At 44.6% G+C, this 26,161-nt stretch overlaps 1 protein-coding gene across 2 annotated transcripts in view; it reads left to right on the top strand.

Annotated features, from left to right (window-relative positions):
• Window positions 1–1,642: 1,642 nt before the first annotated feature.
• The window catches only part of APCDD1L (APC down-regulated 1 like), a 28,550-nt gene continuing 4,031 nt past the window's right edge, over window positions 1,643–26,161 (top strand). The window contains exons 1-4 of one of the 2 annotated variants that reach the window (XM_050917787.1): window positions 1,643–1,771; window positions 2,271–2,469; window positions 20,803–20,977; window positions 23,272–23,830. In XM_050917787.1, the coding sequence (XP_050773744.1) occupies window positions 2,430–2,469; window positions 20,803–20,977; window positions 23,272–23,830 (774 nt within the window). In that variant the 5' untranslated portion in view covers window positions 1,643–1,771; window positions 2,271–2,429. Of the gene's footprint in view, window positions 1,772–2,096; window positions 2,470–20,802; window positions 20,978–23,271; window positions 23,831–26,161 lie in introns of those variants that run through there. The other variant, XM_050917786.1, reaches the window with a different exon arrangement.

Here is a 26,161-nt window from a genome sequence, read left to right as displayed (position 1 = left end):
TTTGGGGATGAAAGGAGCCATATGTATGAAACATTATTATTATTACTCTGTTTTACAGTGAAGTCTTAGAGAATCTATTGCCCCTGATGGTGAGAGTTTTCAAACACCTGTGTAAGAAGCGGTTTGAAAATTGGTTTGAGTTTTTAAAAGAATTGCTGTCAAAATATCCCAAAAGAACTCTGACTGCAGTAAGACCATATTAGAGTCAACTTAGAGAGTTCATTGGAAGCACTGTATGTGAGAGATCAGATGCACAACTTAAAAGTGAGATGGTTGTTCTTATAAAGTTATTTGCACCATAATTTTTCCAGAGCAATGTGTTTGGTTTTAGTTGAATGGATCCCAACAGTGGCCTGTCCTGCTTTTCAAAGCTGCTCCTTGCAAAACTTCTTTGACATCATGGTTAGCTGGTTTGGATTTGGGTTTTTTCTGCTAATGCATTAGATAAAAGATACAGTTGTGAGTGCAGTGATTTGGATTAATGACTGCGAGAGCCATTGTGAATTACTGGATTTTGTGAATTTGTGAAACAAATACAATAAAATAAACAAAAAGTGCTTGCACCACAAAATGGACTTTGATAATTTATTTTGACACATGTAATGTAGGTTTAATGATTTATGGTTGTACTTTAGATTAGGACTTCATAGTAAAGGAACTGTGTGATATTTTGTCAAATAATGAAACCTTTAGTAATATGAAAGCTCAGGACAGTAGCCTGAAGTCAGCGAAACCACACCTGGGAGCCAGGGGCGGCTCGATTGGGCTCTAGTTTTGCTCCCCTTATTCAGGCAAATAATCTGGGGTTACTATTGTGAGTCTGGGCAATCTAGGATCTAGCCCTAAACTTTCCCCAGCGGGGGGAGGAGATCTGCTCAGCACTGATCAATATTTTGGTTTGAGTGTGATGAGCATGTGTGTCTATTTCCTAACCTCAGCCTTCGGTGCAGACACTGGAACGACAATTACACTACCAGAGTCGTTATATCTTGGTCTGTGCCCGCTCACCTCTTCCCTCGATAGGTCCCCCAGTGTTTGACTGTAGAAAATGCTTCCAGTTTCACCTTTCCTCAACCCTTTGTGTCCGACCCACGGCTCGTCCCGGGTAGAAAGGAGGGGATTTGTCCGGGACGAGCTGAAATCCAGGTGTTTTATATCCTGCCAAGAGCGGCTCCCAACCCACCGATCCATCCTGCGCTGTGCGGCGAGGGAGGGGCCGGGGCTCTGCTTCAGACACTTCCCCTAGTGAAAGCACCTGGCGGAGGCACGTCTGGACTGACCGTCAGTCAGTGGGAGCCTGCCCGCAGTCACGGGCCGGGCTCCAGGGCTCTGCCAGGGCTCGGCCCGCTCAGGGGCTGCCGAGCACACCCAGGGACTGGCGAGTGGCGCGGCCCACGGGGGTGGATTTCATCCCGCCTCCGGGGCAGGGCAGGGGGCTCGTTTGACAGCCCGGGGCGCCTTCCACCCCCCGGGCGGCCGCTCTGGTCTCCCCTGCGCCTCGCTCCTCCCCTCCCGAGTCCCTGCTGGCCACACCTGCCCCGCAGAGCCATCTCCCTGCCCGCCCGGAGCCCTGGCGCCTCTGCCCTCCGTCCCTCCCGGGGCACCCCGGGGCGCTCCCGCAGCCCCGCGCCGGACCGGCCAGGGCAGGAGAGACGTCCCGGGCCGCGGGCAGTGGCCTGGCCGCTGGAGCTGAGCTCTCGGCCGGAGCGGGAAGGCAGCAGAGCCCTGCAGGGCTGCTAGGCAGCCCCCGGGGGATGGCGAAGCAGAAGAGGTGGGGCGGGCTGTTGGCAAGGGGAGGAGGTGGCCCGTTCCCGGTAACCCACGGGGCTTTCCGCGGGTGGGGGGATAGGCAGCCCCCTTCCCTGCCTCCTGGCACAGGGAAGCGGCGCGGCCCGGTGCCCAGGGGTGCTGCGGGGCGGCCGGGCCAAGCCGGGGCAGATCTCGGTGCGTGGCCGGGGGGTGCATTGCGCTGTGCAGCTGCAGACGGGGTTAAGACGAGGAAGTCTCCACCTCCTCTGGCAGCTTGAACCTGTAGCTGCCAAGCTCCATTAAAACGATCAGCAGCGCGGGGCGGGGGGCGCAGGCATTCCTGCAAAGCGGGGGCTGAGCGGGGGCCTCTCGGATCGGAGTCCTGCCGAGAGAGACACGGGGGGGTGGTTAATGAGCCCCCTCGCCCCGCTGTCCCTCCCGGAGGGCTGCACGAAGGCAGAACAGCCGCGGAGCTCCGGAGCAGCCTGTGCTGGGGCTGACATCCTCCCTCCTCCGGGCAGATGAACTTCTAAGGGCTCCTCCTAGCCCCACATGGCTCCGCGGCTTGCCCGCAGGGTCCCGCTCCACTGAGAACCCGAGCCAGCGATCTGCCCCGGCCAGCCAGCGGGCTCCGCTCCTCCTCGGCGGGCAGTTGGGAAGGAAGCCGGCTGGATACCACCATGGGCCTCTCCTGGGGCTTCTTCATTGGGCTGCTTCTAGGTAGGTGACACTTCGGGGCCGTGCACTGGAGGGGAGGAAGGGACCCGGGGGCGGGTGGGTTCTGGAGAGCGGTGGCAGATATGTGTCCCCCCCAATAGATAAGGGTCAGCCAGCACCCAGGCTGGGTCCTTTTGGCCTTCAAGTTCCTCCCTGGCTCTCTCCCGGGGGTACCTCGGGGTGGCACTGGAGGGGGGGGGCCTTTCCGCAAGCCCAGCGGGGAGCGCTCCCTGGGGTCCGATCCGCCAGAGGGCTCAGGGCGCTGAGACTTTTACTGCGCAAGGAAAAGTGACGCTCCGCGGCTCACCGGACTGGATGTGCACCCGGGCAGGGATGTGCTTGTCCCCTTCCAGCTCCGATCTGTAACCGCTCGCCAGACATTCAGTAGAAGAGCCGAGTTAATAACAACGAAGAGCCAGGAGACCGTCCAGCCCCCTGAAGTGGCTGGTGATGGGGGGAGCTCTTGGCTTTATTGGGGTCCCCCCGATCTCCCCAGGCTTGTCTCGCGCTAAGAATGACCCGGGGATGGAGGGTTTCCATCCTTTGATTTGAACGGACTTTGCGATACTTTCTAGAGCTATTTCCTGTAGTGGGGGGCAGGAAATCCCTAAGTGGACCGGGAGCTGGTATTGATCTGCTCAGGGATAGCTCGTGGAGAGGGATCTGTCAACCGAAGCCCACATGTTGGGCTAACACCGAGAAGAGAGACAGCCGCTGGCTCCCACCCAAAGCTCCCTAGCTGCTGCTGATCATTACCCCGCAGACCGCCTCTAACGAGCTTTCACTCCAGTTCCAGACAGTGGCGCAAGATAGGAGTCCGAGCCCCAGTGTGTAACTCTAGCAAGGGCCGGGAGACTCTTCCTGATGCTATTTTCAACCGCCAGGGCTGGATTCCTGGGACCATTTTCCAGGAAGAATCCCAGAGGCACCAGGCTTGGAGGTGAAATACATCAGAAGTGTCTCACTTCTCCAAGAGGAGACACATCGATTTCCCCACTGACCTCCAGGACAGCTCCTAGACACTCCGAACCTGGCTGCCGGTATATTTGCGCCCCAGTTTTAGAACTGGCAAGGTTCACATCTCAGCCAGCACCGCTTTAGCAAGAGATGTCCCCGGACGCTCAGAGTTAGAGAACATAGTCACAGGGCTACATGGTTCCCCGTTAAAAAGACGTGAGCCTGGGGGAGGGAAGGAAACTCTCCTTGTCGCCCCTGCTTGGATAGCATGTTTCCCTAGAAAACACAAGGGAGACAGCTGAAACTGTTTGTCCAGGTCCGACGTGAACTGCTCAACAGAAAAAGGCAGAGTAAGATAACAGCATTGAAGGGAGAACGGGTGATCTTGAGGCTAGGCTGGGGGGCTAGAGACCTGCAGAGACTTCCGCTCTCTGTGACTTAAGTTTCCCCCTCTGAAAAATGTGGAGAAAATTACGACCTACCTCCAAGGGCGTTGGGAGACTCAGATCATTCATGCTTGTCGAGTACTTTGAGATCAATGGGGGAAAGGCAATCTATACGTTCAAAGCATTTAAAGCACTAAATACAGTCAGTAAGAACTCAACTCAGCCTTTTAAAATACTTAGTTGTGAGACGATCTGGTTTTGTGTGGCATCTGTCACAACGCCCGATAATGATGTTTAAAGGAACGTACCATCAGACCTTAACGTGTAAACGAGATTAAAGCTAACAGTGGATTGACCAGTTGCCCGGCCAGCTGTACCGTCTCAGCTGAACTCCACAGCCTTAGAGTTTCGATTTGTGCTTTAGATTCAGACCAAACACATTTCATAAGATAACACAAATGGGCAAGAGGTGGATGTAGAAAGATTTCATTTTTACTCCACCTTGCCTGTGCCAAAACTTGACTTTTGTCCCCTTCCTTACCAATTTATAATCTGTAGCTCAAACTGATGGCAGCATTTTGCCACTAGTGCCTAGGAACTGAAATTCATTAATGGTGCATCGTTAAAAGATGATGTTCAAAAAAGCATGGATTGTACATAACTAACCCTTCCCATCTCACAGAACATACACTGGTAAACAGGGACCGGCTGTATGCATTGTATTTTCAACGTCTGGCAGCCCTGTTTGTTTGGATAAGGAGGGTTATACAGTAAATTAGCACTTTCTAGCTGTTGATTTCTCAGCGTTGTTATATTTGCAATACATCATCTCAGAATTAGGAAGGTAGGGATTTTTAAAAATTATTATGAATATTTTGGGGGTGTGCCATAGCAAAAGGATAAGGAAACCAAAGGGACTGTATAACAGCCTCACTTAGGTGCTTTCTAATTTCGAGGTTGACTTTCACAGCAGTTGTATATCATCCATGAAAACATTGTTTTTATAAATGACATGTGCTATGTTGTGGGCAAATATGGGAACCCACTGAAAGTAAAACCTCTTTCCAGACTTGGTTCTGCCAGATGCAGCCTCTTTAGGACTGGATTCCAGCTTTGGTTTTCTCCATAGCAATTTCTGGCTTTTGAAAATTTCCTTACTCAACAATTTGTGCTTGTGGAGAAAATATAGAAACCACAATATATTTTTCACGTATGCTTTTTTCTTTTTTCTTTTTACATCTCAGCCCTATCTTTATCTATATCCATATACTTTGCAACATGGCTAAACTATCATTAAGGAAAGAGCAAACAGAATCAAATAGCAGGATCATAGCACATTAGTTGTTGATTTTTTTGGGTTGCTTTGAAATAAAGAGTAAAAAACCCCCCCAAAACAGACAAATTAGCAAGCAAACTTGGTCTATATTAAACATGAACAGAAGGCAGTATTATTACATTGTCAGTAAAATATGTATAAACTTGGTATTATCTTTTGATGGGATTCGCTTTCTAATCATATAATTGAACTCAACTCTTGATTTTATCTTACTCCTGACCCCATAATTTTCAAACTTAAAAATAAACAGTGAAAGGCAAGAAGTCTTTTTATTTTAAAACTGGCTAGGTTCTAAACCATTTCAGAGAAGCTACCCATGGAAAATATCGGCATGGTGTATTGGAATGTAAAAACTTTAATGAAAGTTTAGATAGAAATTGAGCAAGCCTCTTATGCTCCTATGTTTCCAAGAAAGAGTGGTTCTTTGGTGAAGAAGAATCAGAAATCAGAGTTGTTATCTAACTCAAAGAAAGGAGATTGATTTCTATTATTAGTTATTATTCCCTGGACCCCCTCCTTACCTTCAGCATTATACAAAAGAGAGATCCAGCTCTGGGCCCCATTGAAGTCAATAGGAGACCTTCCATTGACTTTAACAAGTTTAGGATCTGGCCTGAGTTGTCTCTCTATATATTTTAAGGGTCCATTTCTGCTCTTATAGAAGTCAATAGACGTTTTGTCACTGATATCAGTGGGAGAAAGATTGGGGCCTAATTTAGAGTAAACTATGAGAAATTGCAAAAGGATTCAAGCAAACAGTGTTCAAAATAGAATGACTGAAGTGGGGTAACTCTTGTAATGGGCACTATGGATCTGAGCGGGGGAACTGAACAAAGGAAATATATGGGAAAGGAAGAATGCATATCTCAACCTGCCAAGCCCCAAATGTGGGATGCAACATGTCACAAAAACCCTACATGAGGGACACTAAAAGTGTTCTTGCAAGAATCTTAAAATGCTGCTGGATTCATTCTTTTAAAGTAAATAACTTTTTTCATAGGCCCAACTTCATGATCCTTTATTTCTAATGTAACCAATGTTCAAGAGTAAAAGTGAGTAGGTATCTTTTGACTCAACGATGACTCAATTAAGTGACATCAGGAAAATAAGGGACACTGCAGAGCTCTGGAAGACTTACGTTCTGCAGAACAGGTCCCGTTGATTCCTGGATTAACTCCTCCCTCTAACTCCTTCTTTCATATGTATTTTTAACCAATCTCGGCCAATCTTTTGATTTTATCAGCACAAAGATTTTTTACACTAACAGATATGCCAGGTCATACAGGGTCTGATAGAAAACATTTGCAGGCACTTAATGCTAGTGTGCTTTTGCTCACTTTGGGTATTGATAATAATAAAGCTATATCCTGCCATTGAAACATGCAAAACATCCACTGCCAATAGAAGTCATAGTCTGTCCTTAGTCAATTCCCCAAACAACCACTCAAGATTCACTCACAACTCCCACTGAAATAACTTTCAGTACTGAACTTTTGGCCCCACTGAAGTGAAAGGCAAAACGTACACTGAGCCAGGACTTCACCCTGTATCTTGGGATCAGTTCACACCAAAAACCCCCACTGGCCTCAGCGGAATTCACCTCAGCTCTCACACTGAAGTCCATGAGGTATGAGTGAGGTTATGTGGGGGATGGATTTTTTATTTCCCCTCTTGAAATAAAACACGATACTTTGTTTTCCATGTTTTTCATATAATTTTTCAGTTAGGCCACTTTGAAAAGGCCAGTGAAAATATAGATGACAGCAGAAATTTGTGTCAAGAAAGTCCTAAACTTTGTTAATTTAATAGTGCAAGTGCAAGTCCTAGATTATGCAGCATGTAGGTTGAACGTCAGCTTTAATTTCAGCATCTGTCGGTAGCATTTAAGAGAACTGGAATGCATCAAAAGTTGGCTAATATTGACAGGCAAAATGGTAGACTGAAATTTCAGACTATCTAGAAACCACACCCAGACCCCAAAATACACATGTTAAAACAACTCTAATTCTACGCTTTAACTGAACGAGCAATCATTTTCTTTGGTCACTGGTGACTGAGTTAAATATGTTCCCTTGTGTCTTTATTTTGGTACATGTTACTGATTTGGTGACATGTGTCAGTTTAATACCTTACTGTGGAATCTCTTTGAGACAACTTCCACCATCAAGCCAGATAAAGTTCCGCAACTGAGTGGCTCACATTTTTCTTTAGGGACAGTCTCCGGCTTTTCATCATTCTACACCCTGCAGACCTCACTCGTGGAGCTGAGGAGAGACCTGTGTCCTTTTGAAATAATTCTGTTTGTTCCTATTATTCAACTCTCTATTATTGTAATGCCTGGGAGCCCCATTCATGGACCAGGGCCCCATCGTGCTAGGTGCTGTACATACACAGAACAAAAAATGGTTCTTGCCCCACAGAGCTTACAATCTATGTTCCTATAGTCTGATTTTCAAAGGTATTTAGGTGCCTAATGGGATTTACAAGAGCACTTAAATAGATTTGTCATCTGATCCCCATTAGGTGCCAATGTGAATCTTTAGGCACCTAAATACCTTTCAGAAACTCATTCCCCAATTCCTATGATTCTGGTTTTATAGAACCAGGCTGTGAACCCCCTTGCTCCCACTGATGAGCCATTACTTACACAGGCAGTTCCCTTGAAGACAATAGGATTACTCAGGTGATTGTGAACCTCTGGGAGCAAGGCCCATAGCAGTCTGAGATGCAAAGGCCTGTTAGATATCCAGGCCCGCTCCCTGCCAAGGCTGGCTTATTCCCTACTGTAGACTCACTAATACTATGTGCAGTCTACTCTAAAATATGCCAAGGGAATGGGTTACTACAGTTTAATAGATTTCAGTGTCATGAAGTGTATCCCAATGTTCAGGCTACATTTTTCCTTTCTTAATTCCCTCCCAACAGAACCTCTTTATTCACTGTAAGGAATTCCTCCCCTTCCTAGGTGTTTTTAGCCTCTGAATATTTATAGACTCATCATATCCATCCCCCACAGCCACTTGTGTTGAGCTCTCTAAATCTTTCATTGTAACTCAATCCCTCCCACCCCCTAATCATTTTTGTTGCTCTGCCCTCTACATTGAGCAAATGCTATATTTATGTTAATATTATACAGTAGGTGGTCCCTTGTGCTCAGGAGCCACAGAAATGATTTAGACATTTGAAATAAGGTTGGCATTTCATAGCTAAGCTGTCGTCCGATTACCAGTTCCACTCTTGAAAGCTCGCTGGGAAAAAATATGCTTAGGAATCACTATTAAACAGGGCCAGGATGGCCACTAATAAAGCGTCTCCGTGGAGAGGTTACACGGGATCTGCCAATGCATAGGCATTTTATAAGCTTGAAATGGCTGAGTGCCAGTCATTTCAAAAGGTGTGTCTTGTTTTCTGCTGAGTTTCCATCTCTTCTAAATGAAGGGAAATAGGTGCGGTTCGGTACAAAAATATGGTTTCTAATGAAGGTTTTTCTTTTATCTAGTCACAATGACAGTACCAGAGTAGTGCCCCATCTTGTGTGTGTGTGTATGAAGCAGAATGTTGGCACCCAAATCCCACCAGCTAGGCATGCAGGAGAGTGGAAATGGCTCTCAGTAATTCAACCCATGTAACTAAAAGCAAACCTGCACCCTCACTGGTACTCTAGGGAAAAAACCTTGAGTTTCCTAGTTATTTCTTTGTGTTTGGGGTTTCTCATAGATTTATCAGTGCCAAACTTTTACAATAAGCTAGGTCAGAGTTTGACAGCTCACAAAGCAGCACTGCTGCCTCAGTCTGTTGGCTTACTTCAATGCTTGCTGAGACTAAACTCAAAGCAAATCAGTTCTCTCGTCTATTCTTATGTCTCCTAATTTACCCTCCTCTCTCCATATTGTTAGGCAGGTCCATGTAATTATCAGGCATTTCCCAAGGGGAGCTCTGTGTATATGTTCTAAGCCCACAGCAGGACACATTAAATATATGGAGATGTACCTATCTCACAGAACTGGAAGGGAACCTGAAAGGTCATTGAGTCCAGCCCCCTGCCTTCACTAGCAGGACCAAGTACTGATTTTGCCCCAGATCCCTAAGTGGCCCCTTCAAAGATTGACATTATAATCCTGGGTTTAGCAGGCCAATGCTCAAACCACTGAGCTATCCCTTCCCCCCAACTTGTTCATTGTACTTAGGGCCCCAACAAATTCACAGTCGTGACAAATATCTTTTGTGTACTTTTACCCTATACTATACAGATTTCATGGGGGAAACTAGTGTTCTCAATTTGGAGGTCTTGACTCAAAAGGGAGTTGCAGGGGGGCCACAAGGTTATTTTAGGGAGGTCATGGTATTGCCACCCTTACTTCTGTGCTGCCTTCAGAGCTGGGCAGCCGGAGAGCGGCAGCTGTTGGCCAGGTGCCCAGTTCTGAAGGCAGTGCCCCGCCAGCAGCAGTGCAGAAGTAAGTGTGCCAATACCATGCCATGCCACCCTTACGTCTGCGCTGCTGCCTTCAGAGCTGGATGGTCAGAGAGTAGTGGCTGCTGACTTAGGGCCCAGCTCTGCACGCAGCAACGCAGAAGCAAGGATGGCAATACTCTGCCTTCAGAGCTGGGCTCCCAGCCAGCAGCCACCGCTCTCCAGCTGCCTTGCTCTGAAGGCAGTGCCGCCGCCAGCAGCAGCACACAAGTAAGGGTAGCAGTACTGAAGCTCCCCCCTGCAGTAACCTTGCAACACCCCCTCACAACTTGTTTTTGGGTCAGGACCCCTACAATTACAACACCATGAAATTTCAGATTTAAATAGCTGAACTCAGGGCTGTCCCTAGCTATTCTGGTGCCCTACTCAGCCCCCTCATGGGGGGGCTATGTGGGGCCCCAGTCCTCTGCAAGAGGGAGTGGGGGGGGGCTGGCCCCAGGCCTCTGAAAGGGCAGGGGCTGTTTGGGGTCCGGCTCCAGGCTTCCATGGAGTGGAGGTGGGGGGCTGGCCCCAGGCCTCCATGGGAGTCAGGGGGCTGGGCACTTCCTGTGGGAAGTGGAGTGACCCAGCCCCAGCCTGCTGTGCTCCCCTGGCTCTCAGACTTGGGGGAGGGAGGAACCGCCCCCCAGCACTCGCTGGCAGCGTGGCTGGGAGCCAGGGGAGTGGAGCAGGCTGGGTCTGGGGCGCTCTATTTACTGGTGAGTGCCCGACTGCTTCTGGAGTCCTCAGGGGACTAGGGGTAGGGCGGGAAGAGGCCGGGCAGAGCAGGGGCAGGGGCCCTGGGGAAGAGCCGGAGCAGGGGCTGGAGCAGCATGCAGCTGCGTACTTTGCGTGTGGGTAAGGATGGCCCTGGCTAAACTCATGACATTTATGATTTAAAAAATCCTATGACCATGAAATTGACCAAAATGGACCGTAAGTTTGATGGGGCCCTAATTATACTGAAAGCACCCCAGCTACACTGGCCTGTGTCAACTGGGCAAGGGCATAGCTAAATACACGTTGGCATTGACCGAACCACAATGGCTAAACCTACGAAGGACCATATTCCCAGATGGTATTGCACAGAGGTTCCGTTGTTTGACTTTTTGCCATTGACCAATTGGCTATGGGAGATTGTCTCTAGTTCCTGGGTCCACATAATATTTTGGTTAAAAAAAGTTTAGTAGAGCAGCTCCGCCTGGACCACAGCCAATCAGGAAAATAAGTTATTTGCCAGGTGTTTCAAATATATTTACATATAAAAATGAATAATACTTGTGCAATTAAAATACGGTGGACGATGATAAATATAAAATTCTTTGATTAAAGCACGCTGGGGTCTCAGTGAAATGTGCTCTCTGCCACTAGAACAGAATTTTATTAGTATATCTCTATGGCCCTCTGAAGTGGAGTCTGCGCGTGCCCCTTGCTTTGTATACTGTATTTTGGTACAGAATGCTCTATATCTGTTTCCTTCTGTGAATCCCTTTATTCTCAAAACTGACTTCATTGTGGACTGGGTTTTTTCCATCAGTTTCATGTTAAAATATTCAAAGTGAGTGTTTCCTGAGTAAATCCCTGATCCTGCACCACTAAATGCAATGGGAGCTTTACTATTGAGCTCAATGAGCGCAGGAGAAAGAGTAACCCCATTTATACATTGTGTCAGGCCCTGTTTTTTTCTCTTGGTAAACTACCAGAGAAGGCATTTTAAACATAGATAATCAGATTTAACATGGTCAACACTAAAGAAGACCCTGAAGCTACAGAAGAGAGTGTCTCCTTCACTCCCACCCTCTGTAGCCCAAATACCATCTGTCTTGTCTGACATGCTCTTCTCTGTTTTCTGTTTCAGATGTGTAGGTCAAATCCTGCCAGCCTAGCTCAGGCAGAATTCCCACTGAAGACTTGTGGGATTGATCAGTAAGCTCAGCAGGAATAGAGACTGAGGATGTCTGTGACTGTTCTAACTTTTATCTTATTTATCTTGACTCTATAGAGTCTGGCATATTTTAGAAGGAAAAGCTGTACTGTAACACCAGTGTCTCTGTAGAAGTCAGTTCACCAGGGTATTAATCCAAATGAAACACTAAGTTACAAAAGAATAGGGCCAAATTCTGTCTTCACTTACACCCAGGTTGAAGTCAATATGGTGTCTAGGTAGATAAGGAGAGTAGAATCAGGCCCATAGTTGTATTCATACTGTTTTATAATTGCACCTTTTGACTGAAGTAAAATAATTTGAGGTTGGTATTTAAAACAGAAGCAAATATTGATTGAAACATTACAAATACAACAGGCCCTATATCCTACCTGGGGATATTGGGTTTGTTTGATCACTTAGAAAACAGCTCTGAAAGAAATATATTAAACTTCTTTTTTTCAATCTTTACATTGCTTTTTACTGCTGGAATGGCATCACTCTGCCAGCCAGCCAGCCAGTCACAGTTATCTGAAAATGTGTGATGGATTTCCTAGAGCTCCTGCTTTCATAGGATGGTATCTCTGGCAATAATAAATCCTTTTCTGTGATTAACATAAGAATGGCTATGCTGGGTCAAGCCAAAGGTCCATCTAACCCAGTATCCTGTCTTCTGACAGTGGCTGGTGCCAGATGCCTCAGAGGCAATGAACAGAACAGGGCAATCACTGAGTGAGCCATCCCTTGTCATCCAGTCCCAGTTTCAGGCAGTCAGAGGTTTAGGGACACCCAGAGCATGGGGTTGCATCGCTGACCATCTTAGCTAAAAGTCATTGATGGATTTATTCTGCGTGAACTTATCTAATTCTTTTTTGAATCCAGTTATACTTTTGGCCTTCACATCCCCTGGCAATGAGTTACACAGGGTGATTGTGTGTTGTATGAATAAATACTTCCTTATGTTTATTTAAATCTGCTGGCTATTGATTTCCTCGGGTGACCCCTGGTTCTTGTGTTATATGAAGGGGTAAATAACACGTTCTTTTTCACTTTCTCCGTACCATTCATGATTTTATAGACCTCTATCATATCTCCTCTTAATCGTCTCTTTTCTAAACTAAACTTCCAGACTTTTTAATCTCTCCTCATATGGAAGCTGTTCCATACCCCTAATCATTCTTGTTAACCTTCTCTGTACTTTTTCCAATTCTAATTTTTTGAGACGGGCAAAGAGAACTGCACACAGTATTCAAGGTGTGGGTGTACTATTGATTTATATAGTGGCATTATGATATTTTCTATCCCTTTTTAAATTCTTCCTAATATTGTTAGATTGTTTTGACTGCTGTTGTACACCGAGAAGATGTTTTCAGAGAACTATCCATGATGATGCTAAGATCTCTTTCTTGAATGGAAATAGCTAGTTTAGACCCCTTTATTTTGTATGTATTGTTGGGATTATGTTTTCCAATGCGCATTATTTTGCATTTATCAACATTGAATTACATCTGCCATTTTCTTGCCCAGTCATCCAGTTTTTTGTGATTCCCTGGTAACTCTTTGCAGGCAGCTTTGGACTTCAATATTGTGAATAATAATAATAATAATTTTATATTATCTGCAAAGTTATATAGAACTGGCATCCTGGCAAACAATTTCCTCCTCCAACTTACTAGACTACACTCTGATCTCAAGTCAAGAAAGCATCACTAATCAAGAAGGGTGCTTAAGCACATGCTTAACTTCAAGGGCATGCTTATGTCACATTGAAGCCAGTAGGACTTAAGCGTGTCTTCAAGTGCTTTCCTGAGCTGGAACCTCTGTTTGCAGAAAATGCAAAGTAGTGCTGAGATTCATTGTATTATAGTTAATTTTGTAACTCATTTTAATACATAACAAAGGCCTTCCCCACAAAATTGTGCTCTTGGGAAATTCTTTATTTTGAGCATATTAAAAAGACTGCTAACTTAATCTCAACACAAATTCAAGATAAATTAATTTGGTAAACTACAAACATTTTCCTCGCATTTAGAAGAATGGTCATTCTTTTAGCAGCTAACCCCAAATCCATTCTGCATGCTTTCTCAGGGAAGAAGAAAGGCAGAGGAATGCTTTGTTAATAACGTCTGTGCGGATAAGTGTAATTCACTTATGCAGAATACATTTGTATGTTTCTTATCCATAGTTTTGCTCCAGTCTGAACATTCCCTGCCAAATATCAAAAGTTTTGTGTCATTCTTAAATAAAGAGCTACGTAATTCCCCATGACTGTAGGCATTGATCTTATCCATGTGACTGGGTGACAGTGAAACATTAGAATTATAAATGGAAATAACAACTTTGGCCATAGGAAGCAACAGCATGTAGCAATCTAGCCCTGGAGAAGAGTTGATCTACAGTGTCTAATTTTGTTGCAAGCTGTAATGTGGGCAATTTCTTCTCATTTATTGATAAGAAACAAAGATGTATGACTAAACTCAACTTTTCTTCCAAAGTCAATTTGCTTGGTAGAACACAAACAGAATTTGCCTCCAGCAAGGCGTATTAAGCTATTTCTCTCCTGGGTTCTTTAATTATTTATTTAAAAGTTGAGAAGTGGATCTGAATCAATGTAGGAGGCCAACCAGACCAAGTGGAAGAGAGATGTATGCAGCATAACCTCTCATGAAATGGGTTCTAGTTTAGAGGTCCAAACGTGCAGCTCTCAAAATCTTCTCTTAATTTTAACAGGAATTTAGCTTGACTAAGGATGGCAAGATCTGCCCCTTCATGAGTTTATATTACGCTCCTGATTTTTAAAAAGCTGCATGTGCAAATGAGTGTGCAAAATACCTACCTAATTTGTGCATGTGTGTTTGGCTACTGCAAGGGCAAATGACTACGGGCCTGATCAAACTCCCATCTACAACGATAGGCATTAGATCAGGCCCCACTTCCAGTAACTGGCATTTACAATTGCTTGATCTAGATGTGCGATCATTATAATTGTGCACATAATTGGCTCCATTATTTGGGGGCCGGGGGCAGGTACTTTGGATGTGGCACAGGTAGCTGTTACTTAGTAGAGAGCTGGAAAAACATATTGTGGTGCTTAGCTAACACAGTGATGGGTCCTTTGGAAATTCCTGTGGTTAACAGATATGGATGGATGGTGCAATTAATATATAGCAGGGGTCACAGTGAGGGATTCTCCTTTTAGTGATTGCTTTTGCTCTGTAGCTCAAGTGTGATACCTTTCCTTCTCCCCTGTTTGAATCTTCTCTCCTGCCCCCCCTTAAACCAAAGTATATGCAGTTTCACTGAAATGTCTGTTTTGAGGTGGAAAAAGGAACTGCTCTGACTACTCTTGGCAGTCACCTGAATGAAAGGAGGACAGGTGAGTGATAGGACTTTATGCTGTTCTTAGTTAGAGCAGAAATGATCTCAGGTAGAAATGAGGAAGTAGAAGGTGTAATAAATAAGTAGAGTAGAAATGAGCTCAAGCTACAAAATTCAGACCTGGATCCGAACTCTTCCAACTTTGGGGGTGTTTGGTTCAGAGCATTCAAGACATAGAATCATAGAAATGTAGGGCTAGAAGGGTCCTCAAGAGGTCATCATGTCCAGGCCCCTGCACAGAGACAACCTAGCCCATTCCTGACAGGTTTTGTCTAAAATATTCTTAAAAACCTTTAGTGATGTGGATTTCACAATGTCCTTTGGTAGCCTCTCTAAGTACTTATAGTTAGAAAGTTTTCTCTAATATCTAACCTAAATCTCCCTTACTGCTCATTAAGCTGATTACTTCTTGTCCTACCTTCAATGGTCCTGGAGAACAATTGATCACAGTCTTCTCTATAACAGCCCTTAACACATTTGAAGACTCTTATTGGGTATCCCCTCAGTCTTCTTTTCTCAATACTAAACATGTCCAGTTTTTTTAACCTTTCCTCATAGATCAGGTTTTCTAAACCCTTTATCATTTTTGTTGCTCTTTTCTGGACTCTCTTCAATTTGTCCCCATCTTTCTTAAAGTGTGGTGTCCAAAACTGGACACACTACTCCATCTGAGGCCTCACCAGTGCCAAGCAGAGCAGGACAGTTACCTACTGTGTCTTACATACTACCCTTGTGTTAATATGTGCCAGAATTATATCAGTCTTTTTCACAACTGAATCACATTATTGGATCCACATTTACAGGACCATAATTTGGCCCTGTAACTCTAGTACCTCTGGTCAAATCAGCATATTTCACTGTATGCTGTAGAATAATTAATTCATATATTTTGAAATGTAGCTAAAGTCAGATTCTTGTTTCACTGAAGGATGTCAGAGCTACAAAGGAATCTCTCAAAACTGGGTGACTGGGCAACAAAATGGAAGATGAAATTCAATGTTGATAAATGCAAAGTAATGCACATTGGAAAACATAATCCCAACTATACATATTAAATGATGGAATCTAAATTAGCTGTTACCACTCAAGAAAGAGATCTTGGAGTCATTGTGGATAGTTCTCTGAAAACATCCACTTAATGTGCAGCGGCAGTCAAAAAAGCAAACAGAATGATGGGAATCATTAAGAAAGGGGTAAATAATAAGACAGAAAATATCATACTGCCTCTATATAAATCCATGGTACGTCCACATCTTGAATACTGCGTGCAGATGTGGTCACCCCATCTCAAAAAAAATATATTGGAATTGGAAAAGATTCAGAAAAGGGCAACAAAAATGATTTGGGGTATGGAACAGCTTCCATATGAGGGTTCAAAAAAGAACTAGATAAATTCATGGAGGAGAGATCAATCAATGGCTATTAGCCAGGATGGGCAGGGATGGTGTCCCTAGTCTTTGTTTGCCAGAAGCTGGGAATGGGTGACAGGGGATGGATCACTTGATGATTACCTGTTCTGTTCATCCCCTCTGGGTCACCTGGCATTGGCCACGGTCGGAAGACAGGATTCTGGGCTAGACGGACCTTTGGTCTGACCAGATATTTCCGTTCTTATGTTCACTTTGCCAACATCTGTTAATTAGGCCTCATGACACCTCTGTGCATGGAATCTTGCCCGTTTTGCATATAATGAGACACAGGAGTAAGTAATTTGCCTAGGAATACAAAGAAAATCCATGGCAGAGTTAGGATTAGAATTTGCAGGCGTGCCTCCCAGTCTCCTTTGACCATAAAATAGCCATCATGCCGCTTTAATATGGAGTCAATGTCAGCTAATCCTGTAGTGGATGCTAATATTTCAAAATTAAAAGACTAACCAATTGGACTAGATTTTGTGTACCAGATCAGAGACGGGAAAGGCTGGTGCAAGCCATAGAGTGGGGATGTAGCAGCTCCCTTGCTGAACATAAAGGGCTTTAAAAATTAGAAAAACAGCATATCAATGAGCCTGCTGCAAGAAAGACCCCAGAGCTCTCATAAGATAGTTTTCCAACTAGCCCCAGTACTTTGGTACTTAGAGCAGTAACAGAAAACCCAAGGCCCTGTTCCACTTGTCTTTTGGCAGGCTGGCTTCCGAATCTGATGACTTTCCTGTTTAGTTGGAGTCTATTCCCATTGGACCCCTCATAGTGCTTTCAGCACCCACAGTCTCAAAGTCATTCAAGCACATCCCCAAGGGCTCTGTCGCAGTGATGTTTAAGATCCAATGAGCTTTTCCTAGAGAAAACGGCAGTTTTACAGCAAGGTGTCTGAACTTGTAGACAGAATAACAGACGCTGGGTAGGGAGGCCTCGCTTCCCTGGGTGTTCAGAAGACTTTGCATTGCACGACAGAAGCTTAATTGCTCCTGTTGCCGCTTGACTTGATCTAGGGTTCATCTGCTGAGCAGTGGCCAAGCTTAGTCCTGAAGAACGAGCATTGAAGCTGTTTCATTAGGGATTTGTACCTTAGATCAGACTAAGGGTTTTTTGGGGCGGGGGGAGATCTATTAATGCCCTGCCAGTGGCCGGATCCTCAGCTAGTGTAAATCGGCATTATTCTATTGAAATCAATGGCGCTAAGGCTCTGGCCCATGGTGTCTACATTTGTTTTATACACTGAGTGACTGCGCTGTGGAATTTTCACTTATAATCTTGAAGAACATCCCATGTCTTTATGTGCTGGCTTTGTTCGAAGACATATTCCTAATGAGAAGATTTAAGGCCTTATTTGATTCCACAAGCCAGGCTCAGATCCCGGGTCATTTGAGCTGGCCCTTCAGTGATACGCTGTTGGATGATTTGGTTTCTCTTCCCAAATTAAGGGCCCTGTTGTAACAATTCCCGCACCCCCCCCCAAATAATTTAAGCAGAACTCCCCAGTGAAGTCAACGGAGAGTTCTGCTTGTTTTAAAATATATATAGTATGTATATATGTATATGTCAGTGGCACTTTGCAGGCAAAAAGAGGAACAATTGCTTTTTTGTGTGTGACATACATGTAACGGGTCAGATTTTTGGCCCCTTAGGTCTACTTATGGGTTGGGGTGTTACCCAGGCATAATTCCCGTCCTCCAGACAGCAGGAATGTTCCAGTCTCACCATTTCCTCCTTTCAGAGTCCTATCCCAGACGTCTAGAGTCCTCACAAGGTCACAGCCATAAAGATGGCCCTGGCTTCTACTAGGTGTGAGGTCTGCTTGTTTTCCATAGGAGATTGGGGTAGGGCAAACCCTGCCCCTCTGAGGTGATGATGAGGTAATCTCCAGAAGGGAAACCTCACAGAAAAAAGGCCCCTCCTACAGCTTTTAGAAAGAGACAACTTGGTGCTTAAATTGCAGTAAAACCAGTTCAAATGTTTGGCATTGGCCAACATCCAGCAAGTCTTGCTCTGTAGATGCTTGCTCAGAAGATATAAACTGTCTCCTCAGCTTTCTTTGATAGACAGGTGAGTGAGCAACCTCTGTCATCTGCACCAGTCTTTGAATGAAATCTTCCAGCGTACTGCTAGGTAAATTATAAAACAGAGTTAGAGTAAGCCAGCCCCCAGTGGAATAATAAAACGAATGCAGCCCAGTGCAAGTCTGCAGGGACACCTAACCCAGGGACATTATTTTGCTAGATGGATCAATATAAGCCAGGGTTTCAGGTGTTTTAATTAGAAGGCATATCATTTATTTATAGTGGGCCGAATCCTGCAGGTTCTCATTTAGGTCTTACCCAGGCAAACTGCCAATGGCTCCAGCAGGAGTTTTGCCTGAGCAAAGAGTGAATAAACATCCAAAAAAAAAGTCTTTGGGATTTAGCTGAGTGTTCACACATTCCCTAAGCCAGTAACATCCGTTGTTATGGGAAATGAGGTAAGTGACAGAGTTACTGTCCTTATGGTGGGCGACAGGAGAGGCTAACGTTCCCATGTTGTAATTCCCTGGTTCAGTGGCTGTCTCAACAATAGATTAAAAACTGAGTGAAGACAAAGAGCTCTCAGTCATATCTGAAGATTTCAGCTGTGAACTGAGTGGGTTCAGAGGAATCCCTAACTGAGCAACAAATAAAATAAAATAAAATTATTCACAAGTACTAATGAACTAGTGGCCTTAGTTACAATCATTTGGTTTCTGTGTTTGAACTAGTTCTTCTTGAGGTCTGTGAACAGAGCTTAGCCAGTGAATATTCAGGCTGTGTGAATTAAAACATGAAGCGAATGGGAACTGTGGGTACTGAGCACCTTGCAGGATCAGACCTCAGATGCCAGGGTTTGGCAACCTTTCAGAAGTGGTGTGCTGAGTCTTCATTTATTCACTCTGAGTTAAGGTTTTATGTGCCAGTCATACATTTTAACGTTTTTAGAAGATCTCTCTCTATAAGTCTATAATATATAACTAAACTATTGTTGTATGTAAAGCAAATAAGGTTTTAAAAATGTTTAAGAAGCTTCATTTAAAATTAAATTAAAATGCAGAGTCATCCGGACAGGTGGCCAGGACCCAGGCAGTGTGAGTGCCACTGAAAATCAGCTCGCGTGCCGCCTTTGGCACATGTGCCATAGATTGCCTACCCCTGGGCTAGCAGATCTCTCTCAGCCTTTCTAATGTGGGTCTGTTGCTCTTCTGCACATACAGAGTTTGAGCTGTGAGGTTTGCCATTTTATGGGCCTGCAGTGATCTCCATGGATCAGAATATGGGCACCATCCAGGCTGGTTGTAACAACAAGATTTCACACTCTCATAAGCCAGCATCCAGACTGAGTGCTAGAGCAACCATGTTGTGCGAAAAGACAAGCTAATCCACAGCAATACAATATGTGATTAAGAGGACCAGGCTTTTGTGAATGAGCTCTTCTCTGTGCTGTTGGTGCATTCAGCAGGCTTGCTGTCCAAGCTAATCAGGATGCAGCGAATGACTAAATCTGCTGCAGGCAAAATGACTAAACCTGCTGCGTAATGGACGTAATGGCAGTAATGGCTTCTGATTTAAAATTAAAATTCTCAGCTTTGTCCCTGCATTCAGTTCTGATAAGTATCTTGGCATTTGTCATTTAGCTTCCTGAGAAGAGTGGGTTAAAATTAGTCCCAAACTGAGAAAAAAAAGTAGCTAGATACAACAAAAACATGCAGTAAAATGTCCCTTAAAACACTACACAGTTTAAACACAGCTGTATAAGGTTCTTTTTCAATGTGCTATGTACCTTAGAGAGAAAATATAGCGTCATTATTAAAGGCATAGGTAAGTACATTTTAATGAACACTAAAGTCACTCATGTCATGGACAGAATATGAGCCAACTTGTGGGCATTTTTAAGGGACTTGTGTTGCCCCCTTCCCAAAATAATTCTGTTGTTTGTTGGGCTTTTGAGACTGCAGAGCCCAGAAATTGCTTTGTTCTCTGAATTTATCTTATTTATCTGATCAAGAGCCATAAAGAAATTGACTTTTTTGACTTAAGAGGCTTTCTCACGGTTTCATCTGAACTCAAGAGGGAATAATAAATGCATGAACTGATAATACTGGGGATCATGAAATAGCTGTGAAAGGCTGGATACTACCAGGGCTTTTCAAGCTGTCTCTGTGACGATAATCACTACCCTTGAAACAAGCGGCTCCATCTGTAGCTCTAGGACAGGAGAAACAATCCCTTCCTGGCAGAGTTACAGGACTGGAGCTAAAGCACCCTGTCCAGAAACTTAGCAAAAGGACCAAAGAATGCACCAGAAAGGCCTGGTGTGACCCATTGAAGAGCAATTCCTGGAACAGGCAGGTCCCATTTGGTCTTTAAAAAAAAAAAAATCTTTAGTCAAACTAACCCATTTAATTGTAAAGTGCAGAAGCGACTGCATCTGTGTTCTGAAAACATCTGTCTCATTTTAAGCCTGTGCATCTGGCAAGAAGCTATGGGACGTGCCTGTGTCTCAGGCTCAGCAGCACAGCACTGGAAAACTGCTCTGGGAGCCACAGTGCCAGTACCAACTGCGCCACCTACAGGACAGCGCTAGAATTTCAGCTCTTCTGCCTCCCCGGCTGGAAGGTCACTGGATTTCTACAGGGTAAGGATCCCAGTAGCCCAGAGGAGTTTGCAGATTGTACGTCTTGCCTCTTTGCTAGACTCTGCCAACAGGGTGCGGTCACCTTACTAAATAGCATCATCATGGTGCACTGATGGGCACACACTGTTAAACTGTAGAGTGTGCCTGCTGTTGGTGATTTTCCTTCGTGGGGAAAGGGTCATGTATTGTTTGTGGCTGGAAGAAGGCCCCAAATTAAAGAGCTGAATATCCTTTAATTTTGGGGTGGTTCGAAATGCACTCCCAGAGCTACCATTCGCAGATAGCCCATTACCAAATTAAGGGGCCAAATCAAAATCCTTGATATTATCAATTTGGGATGTGCTCTAAATCCAGATCCAAATACTCCCTCTAGGACTTCCTCCATCTCTTTCTTAATTTGCCATGTGTGCCATACCAAAGCTGCAGACATTGCCCCATCAATGCCCTCTGGGCTGAGGGCACGCACAATACACAGGCTGAGGTTTGAAAACACAGCAGCACATCTTTAAAACACGCCACTGCCTACACATTATTTACAACGTCCTTATGTGAACGGACTTTGGCAAAGGCACAGTTCTGACTACCAGCTTCTATTGTACACAATGGAACAGGCTCCAGTGCACCTCTCACTACGACCAGGAGATGAACAGTGGGTCATAAACTCATAGGTGCAGCGAAAGGGTAAGAAAATAAGGGATTTTCAGTTTAAGATCTCACAGGAAGCATGCTAGTTTATCTCACAGGAAGCATGCTAGTTTACCTCACAAACATTTTCATTAGCAGCTTCATGAAAAACAGACTCCCATTTAATGGCAAAGGGGCATCTTGCTGAAATTATCGCCCCTAAATCCTAGCCCAGGCCAAACTCCTAAACTAAACTTCTGAGATTGGGCTGAGTTCTGGGGATTGGCATAAACTCCTGAATTATTAATCTCCCAGGCCAGAGCAAGCATCTGAACCACAGCAAACTTCCACTGGCAAGTGAGCTTCTGAGTAGTGCTACACATACAGCCTGAAGTAAGCACCTGAACTAGATAGTAAACACCCGCCCCCCCCCCTCACAGCTAGAACAGGCTTGTAAATAGTATGAGCTCCCAACTGGAGTGATAGCACAGGCAGAGAGACCAACTTTATAGTCTCTTAGCCCCACCCCTGATTGGTTTTGGCTAATCAGCCCCTTTCACCTGCCCCAAAATGGAGTCTTGCAGGCAGCATTAGCTCTGCATTCTCTTCCAGCCATGGTCTCTGTGTTTATCCTAACAAGGGCAATGAAAAGGAGATGCACCCATCCCTGCAATGTGGATTCTGCTGTAGGAGTCTCATTATTACTAACCCCAAGTGTTGAAAAATCAGGAGTCCGTCTTCAAATGAGCATAAGATTCTCATTAATAACAAAGGCTTTCTTTTTATTTGCCTTCTGGTATTTAAGCCTTGAAGGTTCACGTTTTCAAGCTTTTCTCAGCAGCCATGAGCGTAGACACTTACTTATTTTTTTTAAATGAAAGGTGGGATTCTCATGCAATCACATGATGCCAGGAGTTGGGGGCTGTAAGAATAACATCAAATATCCTGACAAAATCATGGGCATTGGCAGACATGGGTCTGACTTTCCTGTCTCTAGATGGGACTCAGTGAGGAACTTTAATACAAACTGCTTAGGCTACCCATTGAATCTCATTCACAAACCTCCCCACTGGACCTCCACCCTCGCTGTGGTGGACAACTCCATCACTACCTTGTGATGATGGACGTGGGGTGATGCTCTTTCTTATGTGGTCCCTTATTGGCAAGTCTCTGGCATTCACATGGTACTGAGTTGCCCCATTGCTCTGTGCCACCTAACAGAGGAAACACTACTGGATCATTTGTGAAACCACTTCTATTTAATACCACTTGGGTGAGGGTAAGGAGCAATGGATTGAGATTCTCCCCTCCCCTTAGTCTTATGGCAATATGCCCTGGGGATAGGATGGGGTGATGCTCCACAGAGTTCTTCTGTGCAAAGAAACTCTGATTTGTTAGTGGCTGTATTTTTTTAATATCTCTTTGCTCAGGGTGCAGTGAAATAAAAATCACCATTGCAGGAATAATTGTGTCACTGGGGTAAGATGTGGGGCCTTGGAGTTAATGGGGAAGGGAGCAATGCAAAGGTGAGACCCTCTCATCCTGGGGTCAACAGAAATTAATGAGCCATTAATTTTTCTGTGCAAAAAGTCAGGCAGGAATTCAAACCCCAGCTCTTCCACTTGATACGTGACTAAAGATTCTACCACCAATCTCTTCTCTGCTCTTAGCTGTGAGGTACGTCCGGGACCGGAGTTTCTCACCAGATCCTACCTGTTTTACTACAACCGCTTGTTCAAGGCTTATCAGTTCTACTACTGGGACCCCTCCTGCCACAATCCGTCCTATTCCTTGGTCATCAAAGGCAAGCTCAGGCTGCGCCAGGCCTCCTGGATCACCCGAGGGGCAACTGAGGCAGACTACCACCTGCACAAAGTGGGTATTGTTTTCCACAGCCAGAAGGCCATGCAGGAGATTTCTGCCCGGATCAATCAGACGTCAGGAGGGGACTGCAGTGGATTCTTTCCACCTGGACGGTCCTGGGCTCCCGGAGTCCTCTACGAGGTGCTGAGTGCCAAGGAGGGGCGAGATTGCACCACAGCCCTGGGCTTTGCCATGCATGAACTCAGCCTGGTGCGGGTGGAGAAGCATTACGAGCCCCCACTGCAAACTCAGCCGAACGGCAGCAGGACGGTGGAGGAGCTGTACCTAGGGGACATTCACACCAAGTGGTCTGAGAGACTCCATTATCGACCAACAGGGTATCAACGCCCTTTGCAGAGTGCTGTGGTAAGAACATCACTTACTCCTGGGTCACATTAAAAAATGGAAGCCCAGCTTCCCCGGTGTCCCCTGTTTTTTGATGCATGTCTGTCTGCAGCCCGTATAAAGTGAGGTTCTTAAATTATTTACCCCACCTGCAATAGGTCACCTCAGTATTATAATGATACAGACAGAGGTGATGGGCAGAGAGCCTGGTTTAGAAAAGACAAAATTGTGTCTTGTGCAAGGTGCACAGTTGTACGTGAATCTGACTCTTCCCCTTACTAAGCATGTGGCCTTGTAGCTAGCCTGGACTAAGCAGCAAAGAAAACATAATAGAGGGATCAGTCCTCCACAGCTGGCGCATGGAGCTAATAGATTTCCTTTGCCCGCTATGTTTGCACTAGAAATGCAGACTCAGATCCTGTCCTGAGATGAAAAGTCCCAGATCATTATAAGCTCTGTGTGCTGTTATTTGTCTTGCATCCCTCATCTTATTTCTTTGTCCTGTCCTTCAGGTTGAAAGAGGAATGAGGAAACAAGCATCTTCCATTAAATCATTATTCCACAATATAATGCCATTAGCAGGGGAAATTGCCCTGAATACAATTATGTTATTCTACAGAAATCACTTTACTTCAACATAAATAATATTATACAGCAGCCCTGATTTATTTTTATTTTTCGCCAGTAGCTTGGTTTATTTCCAGGGGAAAAAACGGTATTATTTATCTAAATGATAACTAAATGAGATTGAGCAGCGAGATAGGGCAAAAAAGCCACTTGTGAACATTACCAGCTGGAACAGGACTAACTCTCATAAAATGCTTCTTTTGGGAGAAGGTTTCCACCCTTGTGATACTGCAACAACTGGAATTTAAGAGAGAAAAAGAAAAACACAAAATGACAAACCGCCAAGTAACATGCTTGGATTGGTATAAAGCTGGGTGTTATCTAAACCAGAGGGTAAAGATACACAATTTTAAACGTTAATTTAAAACAAACCTAAGATACTGAAATTCACTCTCTAAATATAGTGCTAGGTTTCAGAGTGGTAGCCGTGTTAGTCTGTATCAGCAAAAAGAACGAGGAGTCCTTGTGGCACCTTAGAGACTAACATTTATTTGGGCATAAGCTTTCATGGGCTAAAACCCACTTCATCAGATGCATGCAGTGGAAAATACAGTAGGAAGACACATACACAGAGAACATGAAAATATGGGGGTTGCCATATCAACTCTAACAAAACTAATCAATTAAGGTGGGATATTATCAGCAGGAGAAAAAAACATTTGTAGTGATAATCAGGATGGCCCATTTCAAACAGTTGACAAGAAGGTGTGAGTAACAGTAGGGGAAAAATTAGCATGGGGAAATAGTTTTTAGTTTGTGTAATGACTCATCCACTCCCAGTCTTTATTCAAGCCTAATTTAATGGTGTCCAGTTTGCAAATTAATTGAATTTAAATATACCACAAGTTCTCATTTTTTTTAAAGATAGTGCTGTAATTAATCAGCAAACAGCTCTGTAAAGCTCCCCAGCACATGATGTCACCACTTGGGGATAATTAGAAGCTACCATACATTAGAAATAACTTCATGTGACTGGTTTAAACAAGTAAGATTGTTGGCTTCACAATATTAATTTTGTTGGACACAGCCTTCTCTTTTAATTAACTAACATGCAACGTTAGCCTGCACTAGCAAGCGATTCATTCAACTTTGCTGATGTCATGACCTGCAGGTCTCAAACCCAGGTCTAGGAGATGCCTGAGGTGGGTGTTAATCATGTGCCAACCCTTCACCTGACACTTTACTATTACCAGCTAGAACCAGGATTCCTTGAAGTCTAACTCAGCTGAAAGACTCTACCGTAAGCCCTGATTGGTGGAAAAACAGCACACCTGATTGGCTTGCTCCTCCTACTTAAGACAGAAGGAGGAGCAGGAAGTCTGTACAATTGGGGTGTACCCTGCTTTGGTCTGCTCACCCAGTGCTATCTATTCCTGTCTTCTGATCTCTTGGTTTTCTGACCTCTGGCTTGTCTACTGACCCTGCACTCCTGGTTCCTAGTCTGACTCTTGATTCCTGACCTGACCTCCTGGTTCTGAATCATGGCTAGTGTGGGAACCTGCCCCGCTGCCTTATGCAGACCAATAGGCCTGGCTACCTACATCCTGGTCCTGACAGCTAGGAGCTATTTTTTAACCTGCTATAGGGAAATACTACTCTTACTTCCTTAAATCTATAACTGTTTTTAAGAAACCCACTCTCCCCCAAATTACCTCCATTATCAAAGAATTTCTTGTCTTCAGAGAATATATATATTTGCCAACTTCTGGGATTATTTAGCAATAA

This window comes from Gopherus flavomarginatus, chromosome 11 (assembly GCF_025201925.1).
Source record: "Gopherus flavomarginatus isolate rGopFla2 chromosome 11, rGopFla2.mat.asm, whole genome shotgun sequence".
Lineage (NCBI taxonomy): Eukaryota > Metazoa > Chordata > Testudines > Testudinidae > Gopherus > Gopherus flavomarginatus.
The sequence above is the reverse complement of the archived record's forward strand: the minus strand, read 5'-3'. Positions and strand labels throughout refer to the sequence as shown.